Source organism: Triplophysa rosa, linkage group LG15 (genome assembly GCF_024868665.1).
Source record: "Triplophysa rosa linkage group LG15, Trosa_1v2, whole genome shotgun sequence".
In the NCBI taxonomy this organism is placed as follows: domain Eukaryota; kingdom Metazoa; phylum Chordata; class Actinopteri; order Cypriniformes; family Nemacheilidae; genus Triplophysa; species Triplophysa rosa.
The window spans coordinates 8830779-8853027 of record NC_079904.1 but is presented as its reverse complement, the minus strand read 5'-3'; the positions used below and the strand labels follow the sequence as shown (position 1 = coordinate 8853027).

At 37.8% G+C, this 22249-nt stretch overlaps 1 protein-coding gene across 12 annotated transcripts in view; it reads left to right on the top strand.

Moving 5' to 3' along the window:
- The window catches only part of otofa (otoferlin a), a 71266-nt gene that overhangs the window by 31670 nt on the left and 17347 nt on the right, over window positions 1-22249 (top strand). For all 12 annotated transcript variants that reach the window (XM_057352514.1, XM_057352513.1, XM_057352504.1 and 9 more), the window contains exons 4-17: window positions 2878-2977; window positions 4165-4361; window positions 14843-14916; window positions 15261-15387; window positions 15590-15644; window positions 16811-16942; window positions 17233-17295; window positions 17402-17486; window positions 17625-17784; window positions 18117-18303; window positions 18470-18656; window positions 18766-18989; window positions 20840-20948; window positions 21091-21280. In XM_057352514.1, coding sequence (XP_057208497.1) covers window positions 2878-2977; window positions 4165-4361; window positions 14843-14916; window positions 15261-15387; window positions 15590-15644; window positions 16811-16942; window positions 17233-17295; window positions 17402-17486; window positions 17625-17784; window positions 18117-18303; window positions 18470-18656; window positions 18766-18989; window positions 20840-20948; window positions 21091-21280 — 1890 coding nt within the window. The remainder of the gene's footprint in view (window positions 1-2877; window positions 2978-4164; window positions 4362-14842; window positions 14917-15260; window positions 15388-15589; window positions 15645-16810; window positions 16943-17232; window positions 17296-17401; window positions 17487-17624; window positions 17785-18116; window positions 18304-18469; window positions 18657-18765; window positions 18990-20839; window positions 20949-21090; window positions 21281-22249) is intronic.

The following is a 22249-nucleotide window of genomic DNA, read 5'->3' as shown; positions in this document are numbered from 1 at the left end:
AATTGGTCTACTGTATATGCTAATACAATTTTTTACATTTTCAGATTTTATAAATTGAAATAGTTAGCATGTGCAATCCTGAATGTATAAAATGTACACAATTTAGAATTATTAAAAAACATTGACCTAGATTAATAAATGCTGTAAAAATGTTGCTCAATGTTATTTTTGCTGCCATACGGTAACCTTACTGTACTTTTTTACATTTTATTCATGATAAATTAAAGTTAATACTTGACAATAGTTGCATTGCAAAATGATCATTTTCTTTAAGTAAAACCAAATTACTTTCTTTAGATTATGGAGTGAAATTTGCCCTGAACAGGATCTGTTTTTGTGAGATTGACATTTTTTACGATTAAGTGCTGTTTTTTTGGGATGCCTTCCCAAGTGGTAGAAGGCTAACAGGCATCTAGCTGTTTACCACTGAATGACGTGCCAATTCTGCCCTGACAAGGTGTGACAGGGCTGCCAACGCAATGTGTATGTGGTTAGTTTCCTGACATTTTATTAGGATGAGTCAGATTTTAGATTGCCATGGCTGTTTATCGAGACACTTCTTCAGAAAGGGCATGATGTCTCTTTTAATCTAAATCAGTTCCTTTTCAACTGGTTTGGCTTAACCGTAAATGGAGAACTAAACTGAGTGACAGTAACTTGATGAAAAGACCAGCATGTTCGTGTTAATTTAACATGGTTATTGTGTTGGTCTTCTTTCTTTAGAAATCCTTACTGTTGAAAGCCTGATATGGACACCAGCACACCAGCATCTGGTCTATTCAACAGGGCATTTATTTTTATTCAAGATTGTTAGCCCTTGTAATTAAATTGTGGTGTGCAATCAATAGTTGTTACTTTGTTTTTTGTTATCACAAACCAATTTCAGTGAGGTCACACCCATCTTTTATGATCTCATTGACACCCATGAATAGAGCACTATATGAAGAGGCAACTGCTAAATATTTAAGGTGCCACTGTAACATATGTCAGCCGTGCAAGCCATTTGTTTGTTAGTTACAGGTGTAATTTATATCCATGATATGCATTACTTGGCTGATCACAACAACAAACATCATGTGATCTCTTGATCTTTGCAAACTCAGAAGACAACAGGTGTGAGACACATTATTTAAAGGTGCAGAACAATGTGAAGATTAGAAACTTAATCTGGTTTTGTGTCAGTTTATACATTAGAGATGAGAAGACGTTTCTCAGGCTGGGAAACCCAGTTGCTTCTGACACAATGAAAAGATTGAAATGTATTTAACATCGCCATTGTTTAAATCATGGATTCTCAGCTCTCTACATTTTCATCTCTTTTATCTATCAGTTCAGTTGTTGAATATCTATCACAATGATATGATGATTTGAATCCAGTATGTTAGATTAGGGAGACATACAAAATGTGCAGAGCAGTGGGTCCCGGGACAGGAGTTGAGAATCACTGGTTTAAATGACCAATTGACCAGCAGGTGGTGATCTTGTAGATGGCTTCCTGGATTTTAAACTTGCCTAAATCCACCTCTTGAGACACTGACATGGTGACATTCATTTATAAACTTGGTTGAAATAAGCACTGATGTAAGTTAAAGAGTGAAAAAAATTGAAAAATCACAATTTTAAATGTTGAGGAAATGCAGTAACTTGCATTGTAACATTTAAAGGTAAAGTGTGTAACAGAAAAAAAATATTTTTCACAAACAAGCACATCTCAAATGATGTCCCTAAGAGGAAGTTGTCCACACACAAACTTAGCCAAACGCTTACAATTTTCTGCATCTGACCTCTTCAACAAAAGAGTATGGACCTGACAAGGCAGGGCACAGTAAATTATAGAGCAGATGAAAGTCAATTGTCTGTTGTTTGTTCAGAGGATCAATAATGTATGTGAGATGTTTAGAAAGGTTGATCGAAAGCAAGAACCTGATCCAGGATCAGTGAATTATTCACCCGTGGATACATACACACTGTGTGCCAGTCCACAGTCAGTCACAAAGCCATCATTTCAGCACAGACCTGGACACGTATCAATCACAATAAAGCTTTATTTTTTTCCTAGACCTGTCTCCAGTCTCCGTGAAGAAACAGTAGTGCTGACTGTGTTATTTTACATTCTGGTAAAGCTGTGGCTAAGAGGAAGATGCTTAAAGTGTTACAGTAGCTAAACCCATTTTAATGGATGGGAGAATTTAGGTCACAAGCTACTTTTTTTACATGGCTCTCTGGAATAGCTGATTTTTGTATTCACAGTTTTTTATAATGGTATAAACTGTAGATTTAACTGTCGTCCATGGAAACCAAGATGGGTACAGAATAATTAGTCTGAGTTAATGCTGTGTGTAGCACTTAATTGGTCATTTCAGAGTTATAGCTTGGCTCCCCGCCTGTTACTTTTTATACACCCTGGCATGTTGATAGAACATTATAGTTCCACTAACACTCACAGAAATAAGATGCGTCACTGTCTGGCATGTTTATTAACCTGCTTATGATATTCTGAGTCAATACTTATGTGTGTATCTGAGTGTATTTTTCTTTACATGGAAGAATGTGTTTGCAGTGGCAGTGGAGCGCTTGCAGCAGCAGTATGTTGTTGTAATTGAGAATGATTTTCCTTTGTATTAGTTAATGGAAGTTTCTTTTTAGTATTTTAATTAAAATAATGGAAATTTCAATAAACTAAATATATCAATGTTTTTAGGCACACTTACACATTTATACACAAAATAAAGACTTAATTGTTTGTTGCCTGTAGAAGTTCACAATATTTCTTGGAGCCAAGGCATACATACAATTGTGTGCATTCGTCCAGAAGAAACAGGTTGGATTATTATTTTAGTTTATAACAAAACTGTTTTACTGGGGGTTTTTTTTCAGATTGATCGGCACCTTCTGCATGGTTCTGCAGAAGGTTGTACAGGAGGGTCACCTGGAGGTGTCTGACACTCTTATAGATGACAACAACACAGCCATACGGGTGAGACACTAAGATCAGAGCCCATGCTTGTGTCTATGTGCTGTGTACAAATGGTGTTCACATACAGTACACTCACTACAACATCCTTAAACACGTTTCGCTATATGGTCCGGTTTTGCAGAACTTGCAAAAAACCTGCCGTTGTCATGGTTACTTGTCTACTCGGAGGCTATATTCCGTTTTTGTCATCCAACATGTAGTGTGAATTTTATAGGCTCTCCCTCATATATTTATGCTTTAATATGCAACAGCTGTTTAATTGAAAAATGACAAAAGTATTAAAGTTATGTATAGTATTTTAGTTCACTATATTATTAATGGTGATATTTTAATCTTTTGTCTCCAGCTAAGCTGCTTACTTCTAGCTGCACATTTTGAGCCAGGGCCTTACCAGCCAGACAATTTATCACTGTCCCCATAACTGAATGATAAAGCACCAAACAAAATTAAATCAATGGTGGAGTCTGTGTCTATGAGATATGCAGTTTTATTCATTTGTTTTCCAGGACATCGCGTGGAAGCTTCCCTAAACTTGTAAATTATGTGTAAATTAAAATATGCTTGGGAAAATTAAAACCGAGAGAAGCCATGGATCGTGCAGCTTTATAGGATTTATTACCAAGTAAGCAGATAGGAGAAAACAAAAAGTTAAATCTGTCATTGTCTTCTCTTCCCCAGGATACTTTTTTCCAAAAGTATTAAGTCATTATTTACAGGCAGCCTTCACATAATCTTAATTTGTTTCAATATGAGTTAAAGTTATAGCATTTTTATAATATATATTTCACCTCAATGTGTTCAAGTTATAGAGTGTTCATAATAGACATTTCACCTGAAATTAATATCGATTTGTACACGCAACCATGTAATTTACATTTGCGTAGTCCCATAAGACCACATTGAAATGTATAGGCCTAAAGTTTGCTTAAGGCTAGGCATGTCCTTTTGTTTGTAAACGTGAGAAGGAAATGTTAACCGATGCTGACTGGCTGATACTGCCACATGTGATAGCTTGACCTCAACAATTATACTTAACACTCAACCCTAAGCCCTTTAATTTAACCTAAACGTTTTGTCCAGACGATAAGGATCTTGCCTCTGAAACCTGTGCGGCTGTTAGTTCCTTCCCACTTAGCAAAAACATCATCATTCAGTATTAAGTTGTTGTTATTTTTGTTTTATTTCAGACAACTGTTTCCATAGAGATCAAATATCAGACCATGGATGGGAGTGTGAAAGTGTGGAGTGACGGGGAATTCCTTGATATTCCAAACGACTGTGATGGAACCTTCCAGTTTGAGACAGATAGTCTGCTCTCTGGACGCAGCCAGAGCTCAGCAACCTCACCTGGACGATCCATCCATGGCATTCCCACATTCCGCAAGTCAGTGTGATCTTAACCAGACGTTGTCAATGTCTTCATTCTCACAAATCATGACCACCAACACTCTAAACAAAATCCGTAAAAATAGGGCACAATATACAGTATTAATATGAAGGAATTTTCCGTATTCCTTTTTACAGTTGTTTTACCCGTATTTTACATTTTCCACTGCATTAAATTGCATTTAAGCATTAACGGAAATCTCCGTAAAATAAAGGAAAATGTACTGGTCATTTTCTGCCAGTACTTCATCCGTTTTTTTACGGGATTGTTTTTACAGTGAATATAACAATCACCCACATCATCATTCTCCATAAAGATGATATTACGAGTCTTATTAGTTACCTTATTCCTGGGAACAATTTCTTATTAACAGATCTTATTAGCCAGTCATTTTTACAGTGTGAAGATTTTTGCTGAGTAATGGGATTGTCTGGGCCTGCTGAATAATGTGTGGGATGTATTGATTTCCACTAAACCCTACAATCTCCACAGGTCATCTGATTTAGAACAGATAACCATATACTGTACATGTACCTCACTTGTGCGTGGGTAGTTTTTGTTTGTGTTTCTTTGTGAATGTTTATAAATTGATGTGTGTGAATGAATCGACTGAATAATCTATAACGCTGTTGTTAGGTTATTTAAAAATATTAACAAGGAAAATTTTATTTGTTTCTGGCCCCTCAGCGCTATTATCGCTGTCTAAACACTATATAAAAGCTTTGGTGCTGTAAAATTATTCAATTGTACATTCTTTTGCATTTGCATAATGCTTTTTATCTTGCAATTGTGGTTTTATTTGTGTTATTACTTCTCGTTATGTGTTCAATACAAACCCTGGCAAACCCTCGAGTCTTACAGGACTGTAATATATCCATACCTTTGCAAGTGTTTAATTAGAGTTGTTGTTTTTCTATCCATAATAAGTAAATTAAAAAATAAATCAGACAATATTTTCTTTATTTCACATTTTTTCAAGTATCCGTTTATGAGTTGCTTCTGCTCTATATATGCTGCCAGTTTACATGATTCAAATGCACTACTGTTAAAGTTGCCTCTGGTTTTGAGCTCACATTTTCAGGCTGGTTAATAAATTGTGTTTTTAATTGTCATTAATTAGGTGAGATTAAAAGTAAGAACATAATAAATTAGATCAGAGTAGAGTTTCTGAAAAAAAAAACATCTGCCAAATGCACTGTAATTTAAAGGGATAGTTCACCCAAAAATGACATGACATGAATTACTTAACCTCAAGTTGTTCCAAGCTGATGTGTAAAATGTGATTTTAATTATACAATAATTATACAATATTTTTTCTACTATGGTAGTCAATGGTGCCCCAGAAATCTCAGTTGCTAACATTCTTCCAAATATGTTTCTTTGTGTTAAACCAAACAAAGAAGCATTATGTTTTATTACCTTAGAACATCTCAGTTACGACTGTAACCTCCGTTCCCTGATGGAGGGAACGAGACGTTGTGTTGAGAGACAGACTGGGGTTTGATCTTGAGAACCTATCATCTCCGAGAGGAATTTAAAACGCCAATAGGCTTGGCGAATGGCACACGCACGCCAGTCCCCACCCTGTGCATACGGGTATAAAAGGGAGGTGGCGGCACTCATCTTTTGGGCTGAGGAACCTGAGAGGCATCTCCCGGTCGCAGCAGCGGGTCAGCGAAGCGTTGTGGCATGAAGACACAACGTCTCGTTCCCTCCATCAAGGAACGGAGGTTACAGTCTTAACCGAGACTTCTCCTAGGGAGAAAAGCTCTTTTCGTGAGAATGTGAGTGCCAGGTCCTGGTAAGGGCTTCTTCGCGGTCTGCTGACGGGGGGGCAGATGCCTTCCTCCGCGGGGGCCTACGTCTCTGGCGGGCCGCCATCTGGGAGGGCCCCGGTACCAGAGGAGCTGCCGATGGGGGGCAGGGCTGCTGGGGAGCAGGCTACGCTCGGGACCGTGACAAACGGTAGGTGGCCAGGTTGCGGCGCGGCAGGATCTGCTTGATGGCCTCAGCCTGCTTCTGCACCACGGAGAACTGCTGTGATACATCCTCTACGTTGTCACCAAACAGCCCAGCTTGCGAGATGGGCGCATCCAGAAGGCAGGCCTTCTGGGTGTCACCCATCTGCGCAAGGTTGAGCCACAGATTTCTTTCTTGGACCACGAGTGTGGACATCGACCGACCCAAGGCACGTGCCATGGCCTTCGTCGCCTGGAGCGCGAGGTCAATGGCAGTGCATAACTCGCTCATGCGAGTAGTATCGGCCTTCCCATCATCCAGGTCTTTCAGGGCTTTTGTCTGAAAGACCTGAAGGACCGCCATAGCGTGGAGGGCGGAAGCGGCCTGACCCGCAGCATTGTACCCTCCAGGTGGCAGCTGTCTGGGGGCACAGATGCACCGCGACTGCACGCTCCACCTGGGGGACGTCGACATACAGTAGCCCTTGGCCGCCCCACCATCCAGGGAAGTAACAGTACCTGAGCCCGCTAGCCGGTAACGCGCAGAGAATGGCGCATTCCAGGATTTCGTGAGCTCCTCACGCACTTCCGGGAATAATGGAACCGGGGCGGAGCGCTCACAAAGAACGTAGCCAGCCTTAATCACCATGTTCTTGCATACGGAACATGCCGGATCGACAAACCCTGCCTCAGCATGCTTGAGCCCCAAGCATGTGACGCAGGTGTCGTGCCCGTCTGACTCAGGGATGAGTCTGTCACACCCAAGCACACAGCTGCGAGACATGCCCGCAGCTGCGAGAAATTTGCTCTTTTAGATCTGTAGCTCGCTGTCGAGACGCCCAGGGGAAGTCCGCTATGGAGAGGGAGAAGTCCGCTGCTCTGCATCGTAAATCCAGCAGTCTGGAAGAATCTCGAAGAGATGAAGCACTTGACATGTATGTCATGCAGGTTCTGAAGATCAAAGGATGAGTGAATGGCCGCCGCCACCTCCCTTTTATACCTGTATGCATAATTTGGTGGTGTTTTATTTAAATAATATTTCATTTACTGCAGATGACATTTCTCTGGGTTACCTGTAAAACCCTTTATTTACAGTAAACCCTTCCTCATCTGAACTTCAGTCTGGTTGTTTTACTGTAATTACAGCAATTGGTAGTGCAGATTTACTTTTCAGAACTGTGTGGGAGTTTCCTTGAGTTTTTGCTGTAAAGCTTCTCTGTGAAGAAAGTGTGTATGTGTCAGGCTGTGTTGCTGAAGTTTCTAGAACCCTACAGGGTATAGCAAGACTGCAGATCTGACTGGCAGTTTTCTCTAATGACTCCCCTCCCTTATCTTATGCTCTCCCCCAACACATCTTGGGTTTTGCTCTTTTTCTGTTTTCTCTTATTTTCCCTTTTTTCTTGCAGAATCATGCTTTTGATAGTTACAGTAAAACATTTCTACAATAAAACATTTCTGCATGGTTTGAACTGAATTTGTTCATGGTTAAGTGTTTGAAAAACCACAGAGGGTATATTCAAATTTGCATAATTCTCTTTTCTAATTGCATCAGATGTGTTCCCTCATTGTTTTGGGGTTTTGACTACGTGTCATTTGAACAACTTGCATCACTGACCAATTTGAAAAAGCTTTTGATATCTCACATCTCAATGAGAACATCCAACACGTATCCACCTTCATCAGCCTTTCGTGCACAACATTATTAACATATAAAGAACATGTTTACCATCAGCTTTAAAGATGGTGCTTTCATGTTTGAACAAATCAAAATGAAATTTTCATGTTGCAAAGAACCAAATGTGGGCCGTGAGGTTCTGATCGGATTGCCGATTATTGCAGTAGCCCAATGTTTGTAAAGTGAGCTTCATTACAGTTTTATCTCACTGAGCTTGAAGCAATGACAGGCAGAAGCTTCAAGTGAAAAGAGAACAAAGGTATTTTTTCTTTCATTTCTCTGGTGGTTTAGTGTTTTTGTTGCCCATCTAATGTTCTGCCTCTTACATTTACTTCTCTTCTCTCGCATTAAAACTGTCTCTTTGTTCCCCCACTCACACACTTTAAAAACTTTAGACATTAAAGGCACTGGTTGTTCAATAATTCACATTCATTAAACAGATTTGTGCGTCATATTTATTGTCGTTTGTAATAGAACTTAAAGAAGAGCACTCTAGTGCATTCATGTGTCTGTTCACTAATGTTTAAACTGCCTAACTGTTCAATCGCTGAGAAGCCCAATTTATATCCATTGTATAAAATGAAGATGTCTAATTTTATTGTGGGCCTTATAACATTACCGTGCAACTTTACATTTGTTCTTATTAATGATTCAGAACAGTTTGAGTTATGTGTGTCAGGCAGAAGCAGTGAAATTTTACTCGGTAATTTACTCAGTATTTGTGGCCAGTGAAACTTGCCTCAGTTACCAAGGTCTCAAGCAGTGCTGATAAAGTATTTATTGTACTGTGCTTCTATGCTTTTCACTGCATTCCATTCATCTCTTCATCTGTATTTATTCATGTTTATGTTGGGGAATAGCCAGACTTTTCATGGAGGTCTCTGTACTTGACATATGGGGTTAAACAAGAAAATGAGAAAATTATTACAAAACATTTAAGAGAACTATCTCACTTTTAAGAGTTGAAAAAAGAATAAAAAGTGTGTTTTGGGGGATAGCACAACAATTCAAGCTATTGTTTGCTTGACACAGTGATGTTTTTGTTTGCAGAATTAATAACCAAAGAATAAGAGAATAACATTTTCTCTTTATAAAATGTACAGTACTGTACATAGACCTTAGTGTTCAAATCTTTATGTGAGACTGACCTATTTGTGAAGTGAAATGGATTTATGTGTGGATTTGCATTGTGTGGATACATTTCCCTGCCATCAATGTTTTCAGTGTGATAATAACATTTTTTAGTTATCAGAGCCACCAACGACAACATTTTCTAATAATTATGAAAATGTATAAATCTAATATACACAACTGTCTTCAGAGGTGTATGAAGACCTTACATAATAAAGCATTATGTTTTAATTACATAGAATGAGTTATTTCTATACACCACGGGTCCCCTTGGATAGAATTGAAAAATGTTGTTTCTACAGTAGCCTTAAACGGACAAACTGCTCTAGAGCACGTTTCGTAAATACATTATCTCCTTCGGTAAAGAAACGAAAACGTGACGACATCTTCTGTGTCAGCCACCGTAGTGCTTCAAAAGAGAGGATTTGCAGTTTGTAACCTCACCACTGGATGCCGCTAAATTTCATACACTGGAACTTTAAGGGCAAGAGACAGGCATAAAAAAGCAGAATTTGAACTGATTTTGGTCAAATTTTGGTAATGTTTTATTTGGTTTATTTGGTATCTGGGTTACCTGTAAAACCCTTTATTTACAGTAAACCCTTCCTCACCTGAACTTCAGTCTTGCCTCAGTTACCAAGGTCTCTCAAGCAGTGCTGCTAAATTATTTATTGTACTTTGCTTCTGTGCTTTTCACTGCATTCCATTCATCTCTGTGTCTCCATGTCATCTCTGCATCTGTATTTATTTATGTTTATTTATGTTGGGGAATAGCCAGTTTTTTCATGGAGGACTCTGTACTTGACATATGGGGTTAAAACAAGAAAATGAGAAAATGATTACAAAACATTTTAGAGAACTATCTCACTTTTAAGAGTTGAAAAAAGAATAGAAACTGTCTTTTGGGGGATAGCACAACAAAAACGTCAAGCTTTTGTTTGCCTGACACAGTGATGTTTTTGTTTGCAGAATTAAGCATGAAGAATAATATGATTCATTTTTCTCTTTATGAAATGTACGTAGACCTTAGTGTTTAAATCTTTATGTGTGGATTTGCCTGATACATTTCCCTGCCATCAATGTTTTCAGTGGGATAATACATTTTTTTAGTTATCAGAGCCACCAAGGACAACATTTTCTAATAATTACGAAAATGTATAAATTCAGCTTGAATTGAATTTTTGGTTGGTTTTTAAAGGTGGATTATAATTCTGATCGAGAAACGAACCCTAAGAGTAACTTGTAAGTGAGAGATGTTTAGAAACAACTGCTTTGTGTCTTTCTGTGGATTCCAGCTTTTCATCTTCACTCATAAAATATGAATGCCACCTAGTCTCCCCACCCACCCTGCACACTTAATGAAATGCAAAGCTCATTTCTGAGTAAACATCAAAAATGTTGTTTCAGTATTGCCAACAGATTTAGGATTGGTTGTTTTCTTTTTCTTTGTTACTTTGTGTTAATGTATGGCTCTTTATTTGCTTGACTTCATTTCTAGCAGTGCATTCCTAAATGTGTTCCTAAATGTCAATTTTTAGCGTCACCGTCCTTCCGGAACCTTCTATCTCCATTTTTAAAATTTTTGTCATGAATCATTATTATTAATCACCCTTAATGTTTTTCACTGGATTTTGCAAAAATCTAACCAATAAAAAGTATTAAAAAGTGCTTGTCAATTTTAACACCACAGTATTTAATCTTGTAAAAAATACAGTTTTTCCATTTTCTGGAGATACAAGGTTTTTGAATAATATCTTACATACAGTTTGCACTGTATACTAAACATTTTAGTGCTGGAAGTCTAACTGAATTGACAGGGCCCATGACAAAATGTGTACAGGTTTATGCTCAGGTTTATGCTCAGAGCCCAATTAACTTCACTATAGAACCTTAAAGAGTACATAACTAGGGTTTATGGAGTGTCCAACAACAAGTTTATGTACATAGAAGGTGTAAAAACACTTATTATTTTGTAATAATAGGCAGTTATTCTTACCTTACTTCTTGACTGACTCTCACATGATTCGTTCCGCGATTCATCTGTCTAATCCCCTACTTTCCGCTAGCCTAGTCTGATGTGATTGGTCAGATGGTCTAGTCTGCTGTGATTGGTCTACCGCGAATGAGGCTCACGAGCTACAGTGTTTGGGGGAGAAGAGTGAAGTTTTCGCGGGCAGTCCTAGCAAAACGCAGGCGGGGACTATATGTAGTGACGTAAATCCGCAGCGGTTCGCGACTCAGACAAGAGACGACTCGTTTGCGTGATTCAGAGTCGACTCCCTTTTTTCCAAGCCAATAACTTTGTTATTCATTCACCTTCGGATTTACAACTTGGCAGAGTGCTTACTTTCAAACACGCAACATTACACACTGCATGAAATGTAATTTTCATGATCTCATGTTATGTACTCTTAAAGATCATGTATTACAGGCAGTTTCTGCCAATCTCATATTAATCTTGAGTGCCTATACAGTAGTACTGCATACATCGTATCTTCGAGGAGTATTTACGTAGTTTGATTAAATTTATAAAAGAGAGATACAGCTGTACGATTATTTCCGGAAAAACACGAGCTGCTAGAGGTGGGACTAGCGGGGAGGGTGGGATGGAACTACAGCATGAGCAAGCAACACACCATCATATTAATCCCTTCGTGTTTTGTGCATTATGCACGTACACGGCGATTGCCAACAAAACACAGACGTATGATTTAGTTTGACTTACCGTGTGCAGTTCATTTCCGTCATCTTTTAGCACTGGGACCGCGCCATCTATCAGTTTCAAACGATCTCCAAATCCAGCGTTATAGCCACCATTTAAATAACATCCATCACTGAAATGCCGTGAACATACAGACACACCTAAACTTCACTATCACAAAAGTAACGAGCTGCAGCGCAGCACAGCCCATCTTATCGCAGATAACCTTGATGGTAAGCAGGTCTCGCTTGTCGGTTGGCTCGTGGGCAGGCTCTTTCTTTCGCCTTGCCGCTCTTTTCCGGGAGAATGGCCAATAAAAGGAATATTTCAGAAAGTGAAGTTGGAGTTGACCATGTCAAGCATGAGAAGCCATAACGTTTAACAGTTTAAAGAAGTCAGAATGCATGACATAGCATGTTACCTGATCTTTAATGGTAAATAATTAGAAGTAACACATTCTGCTCACAAACAAGGAGCAATCTGGTTGGTAAAGCAAACTCTAAAAAGCACAGGGATGTTCTATTATTTCGTTTCTCTGGGCTGTTTATTCTGAGTGATGCTCAAGGACCAAGAGAACTTTACATAATGTTGTTCATGCTCTAGAGATGTAGCCTTGGGTCGCCTGTTTCTCCTCGACTGCTGAAGTGAAACTTTTGATTAAACCGAGCTAGTCTCATCACGCTCTGAAAATCAACTCATTAGTGTCCAGTTACTTCATCCCCTTGTCTAGATCCAATCCTGCTACCCTCTGCTTCTTGATTTTGTCCAAATGAAACGTTTAATGTCCCAGTGAAAGTCCAAATGTGGTGTGGAGCATTTTAAAAGTTATTTGAGGATTCTGGGGACCATGAGAACCTTACGTTACCTAATAATTCTGTTATGGTACTGTCGATTTGTACATCTGTTAACCCCAGAAATTGACTCGTGAAAGGTATTATAGGCTTTATTAATAATTACGTTTTCAGTGTGGAGGGAAATGAAAAATATAGTCGTAATTTATAAATCAGTGGTTAACACAGATGTCACGTAACTAGAATTATAGATAAAAATAAAGAGTAGTCAATTTTATATGAATGTTTGAGAGTGTGAGTGTGTGTGCATGTGAACTTGTGTGTTGTGTATGCGTGTGTGTGTGTGCGTGTGTGTGTGTGTGTGTGTGTGCGTGTGTGTGTGTGTGTGTGTGTGTGTGTGTGTGTGTGTGTGTGTGTGTGTGTGTGCGTGTGCGTGTGTGCATGTGTGTGTGGTCACATACTCTCCTGTTACTTTTTCAGTCATACCTGTTCATCATCTCATGTTCTCCGTTTATTGTGACTGTCCCTCTCAGTGCGAGCAGTGTCTCTTTTTCTGTGTTTAGTTGCTTGGGTCTGTACTAGCCACTAATAATGGACATATAGTACACCTTCTAGTCAGGAATATCTCACTCGCTGCCCCTGGGGGCTCAGTACACTCATTTCTCTGTTGGTCAATTTCTAGTGGTTGTCAGCATATGGTGAGTGTCTTGTATTTGGTGTTTCTGCTTTTCTGTTGTGTGGCTTATACACTCTCTGAAGAAACAGTATATACAGTATATATACAGAACTGTAGCCTTTAACGTACAATAGCCACCACTGGGGCGGTACTCTTAAGGGTTCCTTTTTGTAACTCTTTGTTACAAAACATAAAATGTTATACCTTTTAAGGTACACAATTGTATCCTAAGGACCTGTTGTGTACTTTTGTGCACTGTGTAAACTTGTTTAATCGGTGGCTTCTATAGATAAAAAAAACAAATGTTACTTATTAGGTTCAAGATGTCATTCAGAAGTATTATCCCTATGTGTACCCTCAATTTTTGGGCCAATTGAATTTTGAATGTAACAAACATTGTATTCTCAACTTCTCTACCCATGTCAAAACATTTTATACAAGCAGACGGTGTTTACTGGCTTTCAAGTTTTAGTTGAGTTATTTTAAAGTTTTGATGTTACTAATCTTGTCTTTTTTGATGCAACCTAATGATATTTATCATTATATATATATCATGAAATTTATTCTTAGAGAAATTAGAGAAATAAGTAAGAATTAATGGTTCGGATTTAAAAATTGGACTTCTGGAGAAACTGAACTTAAGAATTATTTTTGTTAATAAAAGCTTGCAAGACTTTATCTTGCATGACAATCATCAAAACAAAAACAGAATTCAAAAGATGCACATCCACTATCAGACTGATGTGCAAATAATGACTAAATTACAAAATAATGTATATTAGATAAATTTCTGTTTTACATAATCAGCCCTGTTTTGAGTAATTATGGCTTCTTATTTGTGATCATTCACAAATTCATCCAGAAAATGGAAAACTCAATGAAGTTACAAATCTGACATAATTTTATTCTCTTTCCCCAATGGAAAACAATAGAACAAAATAATCTGGATTTCTTTCATCTGGTTCTAGTATCTATATCCACAGATCACAGCTAATTGAAGGATTGTGCCCATCTTGTTGAATAATTCAGGACCCTCATTTGTCCGGCTAGCCTGTGACATCATCATGCCTTTGTAGTTGAACTGATATCTAATCACCATAATATCAGTGCAGAGTTATTGGATACCATTGCTTCTATTGTGAGCAGGGTCTCGTTGTTGAAACAAATGTCCCGTCTGAATGATAAACTTCACTAAATTTTCCATCACTGGAAAACCTGTCATGGTTCAGTGGAGATGTTTCTACAGCATCCTCACAGTGTGTGTGTCTATACAAACTGTGTCTGAAAATGTAAAATAAACATCAAAGAGAAAATCTAGACAGGAAAATCAAATATTTATAGCTTGGACTCCAAATGGGAACATTTTGAATTCTCGTATCGAGATACTTTGTTGCTTTTTAAATATATCTATTAGTTTCAATTTTTATAAGTTGTTTAGCACTTGGGAGTCTCAGGTGTACAGTGGAGGTGATTACAAATGAATCACGATGAAAATTGTTTACACATTTTTTCCATTCATTGAAAATATATATATTTTTTGTTTCAGAGCAGGGAGAGGAGTGTTATCAGCCATGAAACGGGGCAGAATACGCAGCGCTAAAGACGACCACAAAAAAGGAGGTATTTAAATGCATTTTTATAGATTGATTCAAGTAAACCTAATTGTCAGCCATCAATGCGGTATATGTCAACTTTGAGTTCTTGTGCATTTTGGGGGTAATTTAAGTGGTTTTGTCTCAAGATCGTATAGTAAACATCACATTGACATGTTGTAGAAAAAAAAAGAAAATGAACTAACATTGAATGGCCTTTGACATCAACAGGCATGATTGTTCTTGGTTTTTTAGGGGTTTGGTACACAGTCAGGTGCTTTATTGGGTCCTGGGGGAAAATTCAGCTAAAGTTCAGGCTCATGAGTCAGAGGGGACCATGCAATATGATCTCAGTTGTGCTCTGGTACACAGATGATCCAGCCATTCTGGATGCAGAGGATCTGGATGGAAAGGCCATGCGTCTGGGTGGTGGGCCTGACCCTGATACCATCTCTCTGGCCTCTGTTACTGCGGTAACCACGAATGTCTCCAACAAAAGGTCAGATATCTGTTTTACAAATACATTTTGACATTCTGGGTGGAGAACACAACATTTCTCAGTGGAGTGCAAAAGTCATATTTGTCATCCCAGCTTGTGTTTTTCCATCAGAATTAACCGCCGGTGCTCTTTACCACTGTAAAGTCTTCTTTTTTACATATAAAAGTGTAGTTTGATTTTCACATACTGTAATATTTTTCAGATCAAAGCCTGACATCAAGATGGAGCCCAGCTCAGGACGTCCAGTGGATTATCAGGTATGAAGAAACACAAATGGAGAAAGACATTAAGGGTGGTGATAAACAAACTGCTTTTTATATTAGAACTTGTTTTACCTTTATAGTCGGCAGCACTATATCTTTATTTCACATATTTGAATAACTTTCACATATATAAAAACACTTGAATTGGAAAGAAGATAGAAAATCCTCAATTGGTGCATTCTGCTCAATGCCCTGAATATACAGAGCCGTCCCAAATAAACAACTTTGAGCCTTGAGCTTCAATGTTCTGGAGAAGCCTTTGATGTTTACCAGTAATTGTCCTCTTGCATGGCTGTTGCATTGAGCAATTGAATTGTAAATTCATTTCAGTGCTGACACTGTGTAATTCTGTTCAATCCACAAAATCCATATATAATACAGTGTGCTGTGTCAGTGTATGCTAATTTCATTATCACTAACAGTTCACATTTTTGCTAAAGGTTGGAACTCTTTGCTTTTGCTTTCTCATTACATTTTGGGGCGTATTTTAAGACTTACAGTAGTCGTGCAGCAATAAGTTTTGTTATTGCTTGCTTTCTTCTGGAAAACAGATTCTGTATTTTTTGGAGAAGTTGAATGGGTTTTTTTTGTGTGTGTGTGGAAATCTTGCTTTGGAGTATTATGAAGACAGAGCAGAATAAATACTCAGGAAATAGCAGCTAATGGTTTATTTTAACTGTACATTACTAGATCTGAATTACTGTAGATGCCTGTGCGAACAAGCAAAAATTTCTGAATTTGATCTCTGTTGACCAAGCTTAGCCTTGGCATTTCTTCATATGTATCCTCAGATCTGAGACGAAATAAAATAGCACATTGTCGTTATCAGACTGAAATCTTGTATCTGAAAAACGGACACTTTAGGGGAAATGAAAAAGCACTGCATTTTTCAATGATTAAACACTGTGTTGTCAAAGTTGACAAGCTCTTTTCAACCCTGTTTATTGGTTTTATATTTGACATTATTTGTATTGCCATTATCAATAGTAATGATTTATGAAAAGAATCATGGAAAATGAGATGCAAGGTCTCAGTCTGATGACATTTTTCATTTCATTTCCCTCTGTATCAGTCATATTGATATCTATACCAGCTCTTCATTTTAAATGTGTTTTTAAATATATTCCTATTCATAATGTCCTATTTAAAATGTTTTGCAGATCAGTGTCACAGTAATTGAGGCCCGTCAGCTGGTTGGTCTGAACATGGACCCGGTGGTGTGTGTGGAAATCGGAGACGAGAAGAAGTATACTTCCATGAAAGAGTCGACAAACTGCCCCTACTACAATGAGGTTACACTTACATCACTAAAACATCTGAGCAAAAGATTTCTCTTATATAATGCATGTTTACATCTAATGTGGATCAGACTAGCAAGAATCATCTTATTTTACTTGGAAAGCGAGATTATTCTGTAATGAGAAAACATTTTTTTAATAATAGTTGCTCCACCACAACCTCATAAAAAAGTACTGACTGTAGTACAGTCACATTATATATGAAAAACATTTATGTATATTCTTCATATCTGCAGAGCAAGTGCTTACACAGTCTTCAATATCTTCTTTCTTTATTCCAACAGTACTTTGTCTTTGACTTCCACTTGCCTCTAGATGTCATGTTTGACAAGATTCTGAAGATCTCAGTGAGTGGATTGGGTCTCTCTGTGTACACATTTGAGCTTTTGTTCCCAGTATAGTTATTCATTGACTTATTGAATCACTTTTTTATTCTTTCATGCTAAAATTAAGGTTATACACTCTAAGAACCTCCTGCGAAGTGGTACCCTGGTGGGCACCTTTAAACTGGATGTAGGAACTGTGTATTCACAACCTGGTCAGTAACCGTTGAAATAATAACTACCAATTTTGTTTGTAAACATTAGTAAAGTGTACAAAGACTTCACTAAAAAATCTCATTAAAGATCTGAAGTGATAAAATTGTTGTCTATTAATCGGGGTGTGTCTGTAACAGAGCATCAGTTTCATCACAAATGGGCAATGCTGTCTGACCCTGATGACATCACAGCTGGATGCAAAGGTTATGTTAAGTGTGACATCGCAGTCGTAGGAAAAGGAGACAACATCAAGACACCCCACAAGGCCAATGAAGCAGATGAAGATGACATAGAGGGGTTAGAAACGTTTCAGTAACCAATGACAGTAGATTTAAGTAATAATAGTTGATGTTAGATACTTCAGAGTATCTATAAAAACAATAGAATATATACTCTAGAGTTTTACCTTAATATAGAGAACACGAACATTTAACTTAAACATTCTACACCATTAAATTCTAGATTATTTTTCATCCAGTGCAATAAATCATTCCATAGGTTTTAAAATGCGTTAGAAAGTACAAAAATGTTGCTGTTAGATATTGGAACCTTTTTGTTCTTAATGTTAATGTTTTATTTGAGTGTTGTATTGTTCAGTGGTTTTGCATGTCTGACTGGATGTATTACAGGAATCTTCTGTTACCAGAGGGCGTTCCATCCGAGAGACAGTGGGCTCGGTTTTATGTTAAGATTTATAGAGCTGAGGGACTGCCTAAAATGAACACAAGCATCATAGCCAACGTGAAAAAAGCTTTTATTGGAGAAAACAGGGACCTTGTGGACCCATATGTCCTCGTTCAATTTGCAGGGCAGAAGGTAAGAAACACTGGAAAAATATTCAATACGAGATCAATCTTTAGCCACCCATACTTTATTTTAGACACTGCACTAACATAATTTGTGGTGCTATTGTTTTTTAATCAATACGTAAGATGTTACACAAAAATCTGAACATTTGAAAATAACTTTTTAATGTACACAGGGTAAAACCTCGGTTCAGAAGAGCAGCTATGAACCCATCTGGAACGAGCAAATAGCCTTTACCGAGATGTTCCCGCCTTTATGTAGGCGACTGAAAGTTCAGATCCGTGATTCAGACAAGGTGAACGATGTTGCCATAGGAACCCATTTCATCGATCTACGCAAGATTGCAAATGATGGAGACAAAGGTGCCAACAGTCTGTCTGAATAAAACAGTTTAAGAAATATACTGTTATTAAGTTCATCTATAAACAGTTAATAAAACTCAGAGCTGACTTCTCTTTCATCTGTCCCCAGGGTTCTTGCCCACTATGGGGCCAGCCTGGGTGAATATGTACGGTTCTACCCGTAACTACACCCTGATGGATGAGCACCAGGATCTGAACGAGGGGCTAGGGGAGGGTGTGTCCTTCAGGGCACGCCTCCTCATTAGCATTGCCATGGAAGTTTTGGACACCACATCTGCTGAGATCATGAGCTCTACAGAGGTACAAGTGGAGCCAGTGTCCAATATATCAGAGGTGAGATTTTCTTTTTCAAAGTTTAATGATTTATTACATTTCTGATAATATATGTTTCACTTTACATGTTATATTTGATTAAAATCCATACCACACATCAAATCCATGCCCCCCAAATTGCCAAAAACTCCTGACGCCTGCTCATCTCTGACCCCTTGCATCCGAAGGCAAATTGATAACAGCTCAGTCCAGATTTTACGAAAATATCCACTGCCTGCTGGGAAATTACAAACCCAGGCTTTGAGTCGACAGACTAAAAGTCATTGCAGATGTGTGAGTAGGTGTCCAGCTGTCTGTGGTTTTGCTCGGCTCCTGGGGCCGGATATTGATTGTCAGAATTTATTTTGCTGAAGGGCAGGATTTATCATCACACTTGAAAGCTAGTTTTCACAAAGGCATGATGTCAATAGTCTGAATTGCCTTTTATGGCATGACTAACCTGTAAATGTAAAAGCCTGCGCGTTGATCCAAACTACAGTGCATGAGGAATAGAAAAATAAAAAGTCAACGATTGGTCAAGTCTGTGATCATTCTCACAATACAGTAGTGCTGGACAGTAGGGCAAATAATCATGTTTTCTGAGTGTTTTCACTTGGAGGAGTGTAAAAAAAATTCTCTAAGGCCATCTACAGTAGTAGTCAAAAGTGATGTATAAGTGATGGCGGTATATTTGTACAATATTTGCTTTTATTGCTCCCTCGGGTTTAATTAAAGCATCCAAATATGAGGTGTAAGGTACAAAATGGACAAAACACTGAACTTTAAGGTATTTATTGGACAAAAATATGTGGCTGAAAAGCTAAATACAGCATATCAGAGAATAGGGTTTTATTTGAATATACAAAAAATGCATAGAAAAAAAACAAAAAGCTCATTGTAGCTAATGCACATACATATCATCTGTTATAAATAAGTTTTGTAGCCATTGTTCCAACTACTGTATGTCTATAATCTTTGCATGTGCTGTAATTTTTTGCTAAGCCTCCTTACATTCTTCTTAAAGCTGAGCTTCAGTTTACACAACTTTACAACATCCAACATGAATACAAAGTTTTTAATGATCTTTTTAATCGTTAATTAAAGCAATGTCAATTGTCTAAATTTGGACTTCACTTTGGGCCACTACTGTGTACTAAAGTACTGCTAACCAATTAAAGAAATGCATTTTTTACTCATTAACCTGCACAGCGCAGATTTTTAATGCTTCATTCATGCTTCCCGATACCACCTGCAACATACTAGCAATTATCATATTCTATCATAGCCGTGATGTGACTAAAGCCTACTGGCTATTTTAAAAATTAAATCTTTCCATCTGTCCTGTCCAAATTTCTTGTTTCAACAGAGAATATGTCAACACTGGAAAGAAAATCATAAAAGATTTATGGTGTTTGTTTAAAAAAACGGTGGCTTACACACCATTCTCTCACTCCGTCTTATAGATAATTTAGTATGACCATTTCTGAACATAATTCTGTAGACAACTAGAGTTAGTTTACTTCAGATAAAGCGTGATAAATGTGGAGAGTTCATTTCTTATTTCATGCTAAAGACAGCAGAACAAAAGAGGGCTGGAGGTGGCTTAAAATGTCTGAGCTAGTGAAAGTTTTAGTTGATCAAAGCTTCAGTTCAGAGTAAAGCCTTAAAGGGTTAGACTGCAGCGCTGGGCTTCTATCATCATCTGAGTCATTATGATTTCAGGCTAAGTTTACATTCTGCAGTTGCTTTTGGGAAATCCTATGTCTGAAGGTTTAGCAATGAATAACAAATCACTTTTAGATTGTAGATCAGAAAAGATGTTGCTGTCTGGATGCAGATCTGATCATCACACCATCTTCATCTTTTTACAGAGCGCAACAGGAAAGATGGAGGAGTTTTTCCTTTTCGGGTCCTTTTTGGAGGCCACGATGATAGACAGAAAAATTGGAGATAAACCAATCAGCTTTGAAGTCACTATTGGTGAGCTGAAGCCAAAGGCATATTTTCTTTGGAAGGCTTTTGCTTTTCAATAAACATTGAAGTTTTCATTTCAGAAGTCGACAAGAAATCAAAATATAAACTGTATATTCATAAAACTATGCGGACACGATTTTCTACTCAGGTAACTATGGTAACCAGATTGATGGAGTGAGCAAACCTACATCAGCGAAGAAGACGAAAGAGGGCGCAGGGGAGAGTGAAGAAGAGGAGTCTGAGCTCATTCACAACTCCAGTGATGAAGAGGGAGATGATGATGGAGATTTGACGTCCGTGCCGTCCACACCTCCTATGAAACCAGTCATAACTGACAGGTCAGCAGTCATTATCATCAAATGATCATTTCTGCACCATTAGTGTAATAATTTCTAAAACAATAGATTTTTTTCAAACATGTTTCCTGAACACCCCCCGTTTTCTATTAGTCAAACTAACCGGCAGTCCCACCCAAACTCTCAGCATTAGTTTTTATTGCTCAAATAGATCAATGTTATGATGCAAAAAGCCTTTACAAATCAACCTCCGAATGATTTTCTTATAGTTGTCTCTGTGTATTAAGTTAAAGGGATACTTCACCCAAAAATGAAAATTCTGTCATCATTTACTCACCTTCGAGTTGTTCCAAATCTGTATAAATTTGTTTGTTCTGATGAACTCAGAGAAAGATATTTGGAAGAATGCTTATAACCAGACAGATTTTGCCCCCCACTGACTACCATAGTAGGAAAAAACACAATGGTAGTCAAAAGTGCCCCAGAACTGTTTGTTGTACTACATTCTTCAAAATGTGTTCTTTTGTGTTCAACAGAACAAAAAAGTATTTTTCCTACTATCGTAGTCAATGGCGGGCAAAATCTGTCTGGTTATAAGAATTCTTCCAAATATCTTTCACTGAGTTCATCAGAGCAAAGAAATGTATACAGATTTGGAACAACTCGAAGGTGAGTAAATGAGTACTCTAGTTTTTCCAAACCTGTATAAATTTCTTTGTTCAGTTGAACACAAAGAAAGACATTTGGAAGAATGTTAGCAACTGACAGTTCTGGGGCATCATTAACTACCATAGCAGATAAAAATAAAATGGTGTTTAGAAGTGCCCCAGAACTGTTTGCTTTCCCAAATTCCTCAAAATTTCTTCTTTTGTGTTCAACATATACACAATAACTTTTCCTACTATGATAGTCAATGGTGCCCAAAAACTGTTGCTGAGATAATTCCAAATATCTTTTTCTGTGATCATCAAAACAAAGACATTTATACAGGTTTGGAACAACTTAAGAGTG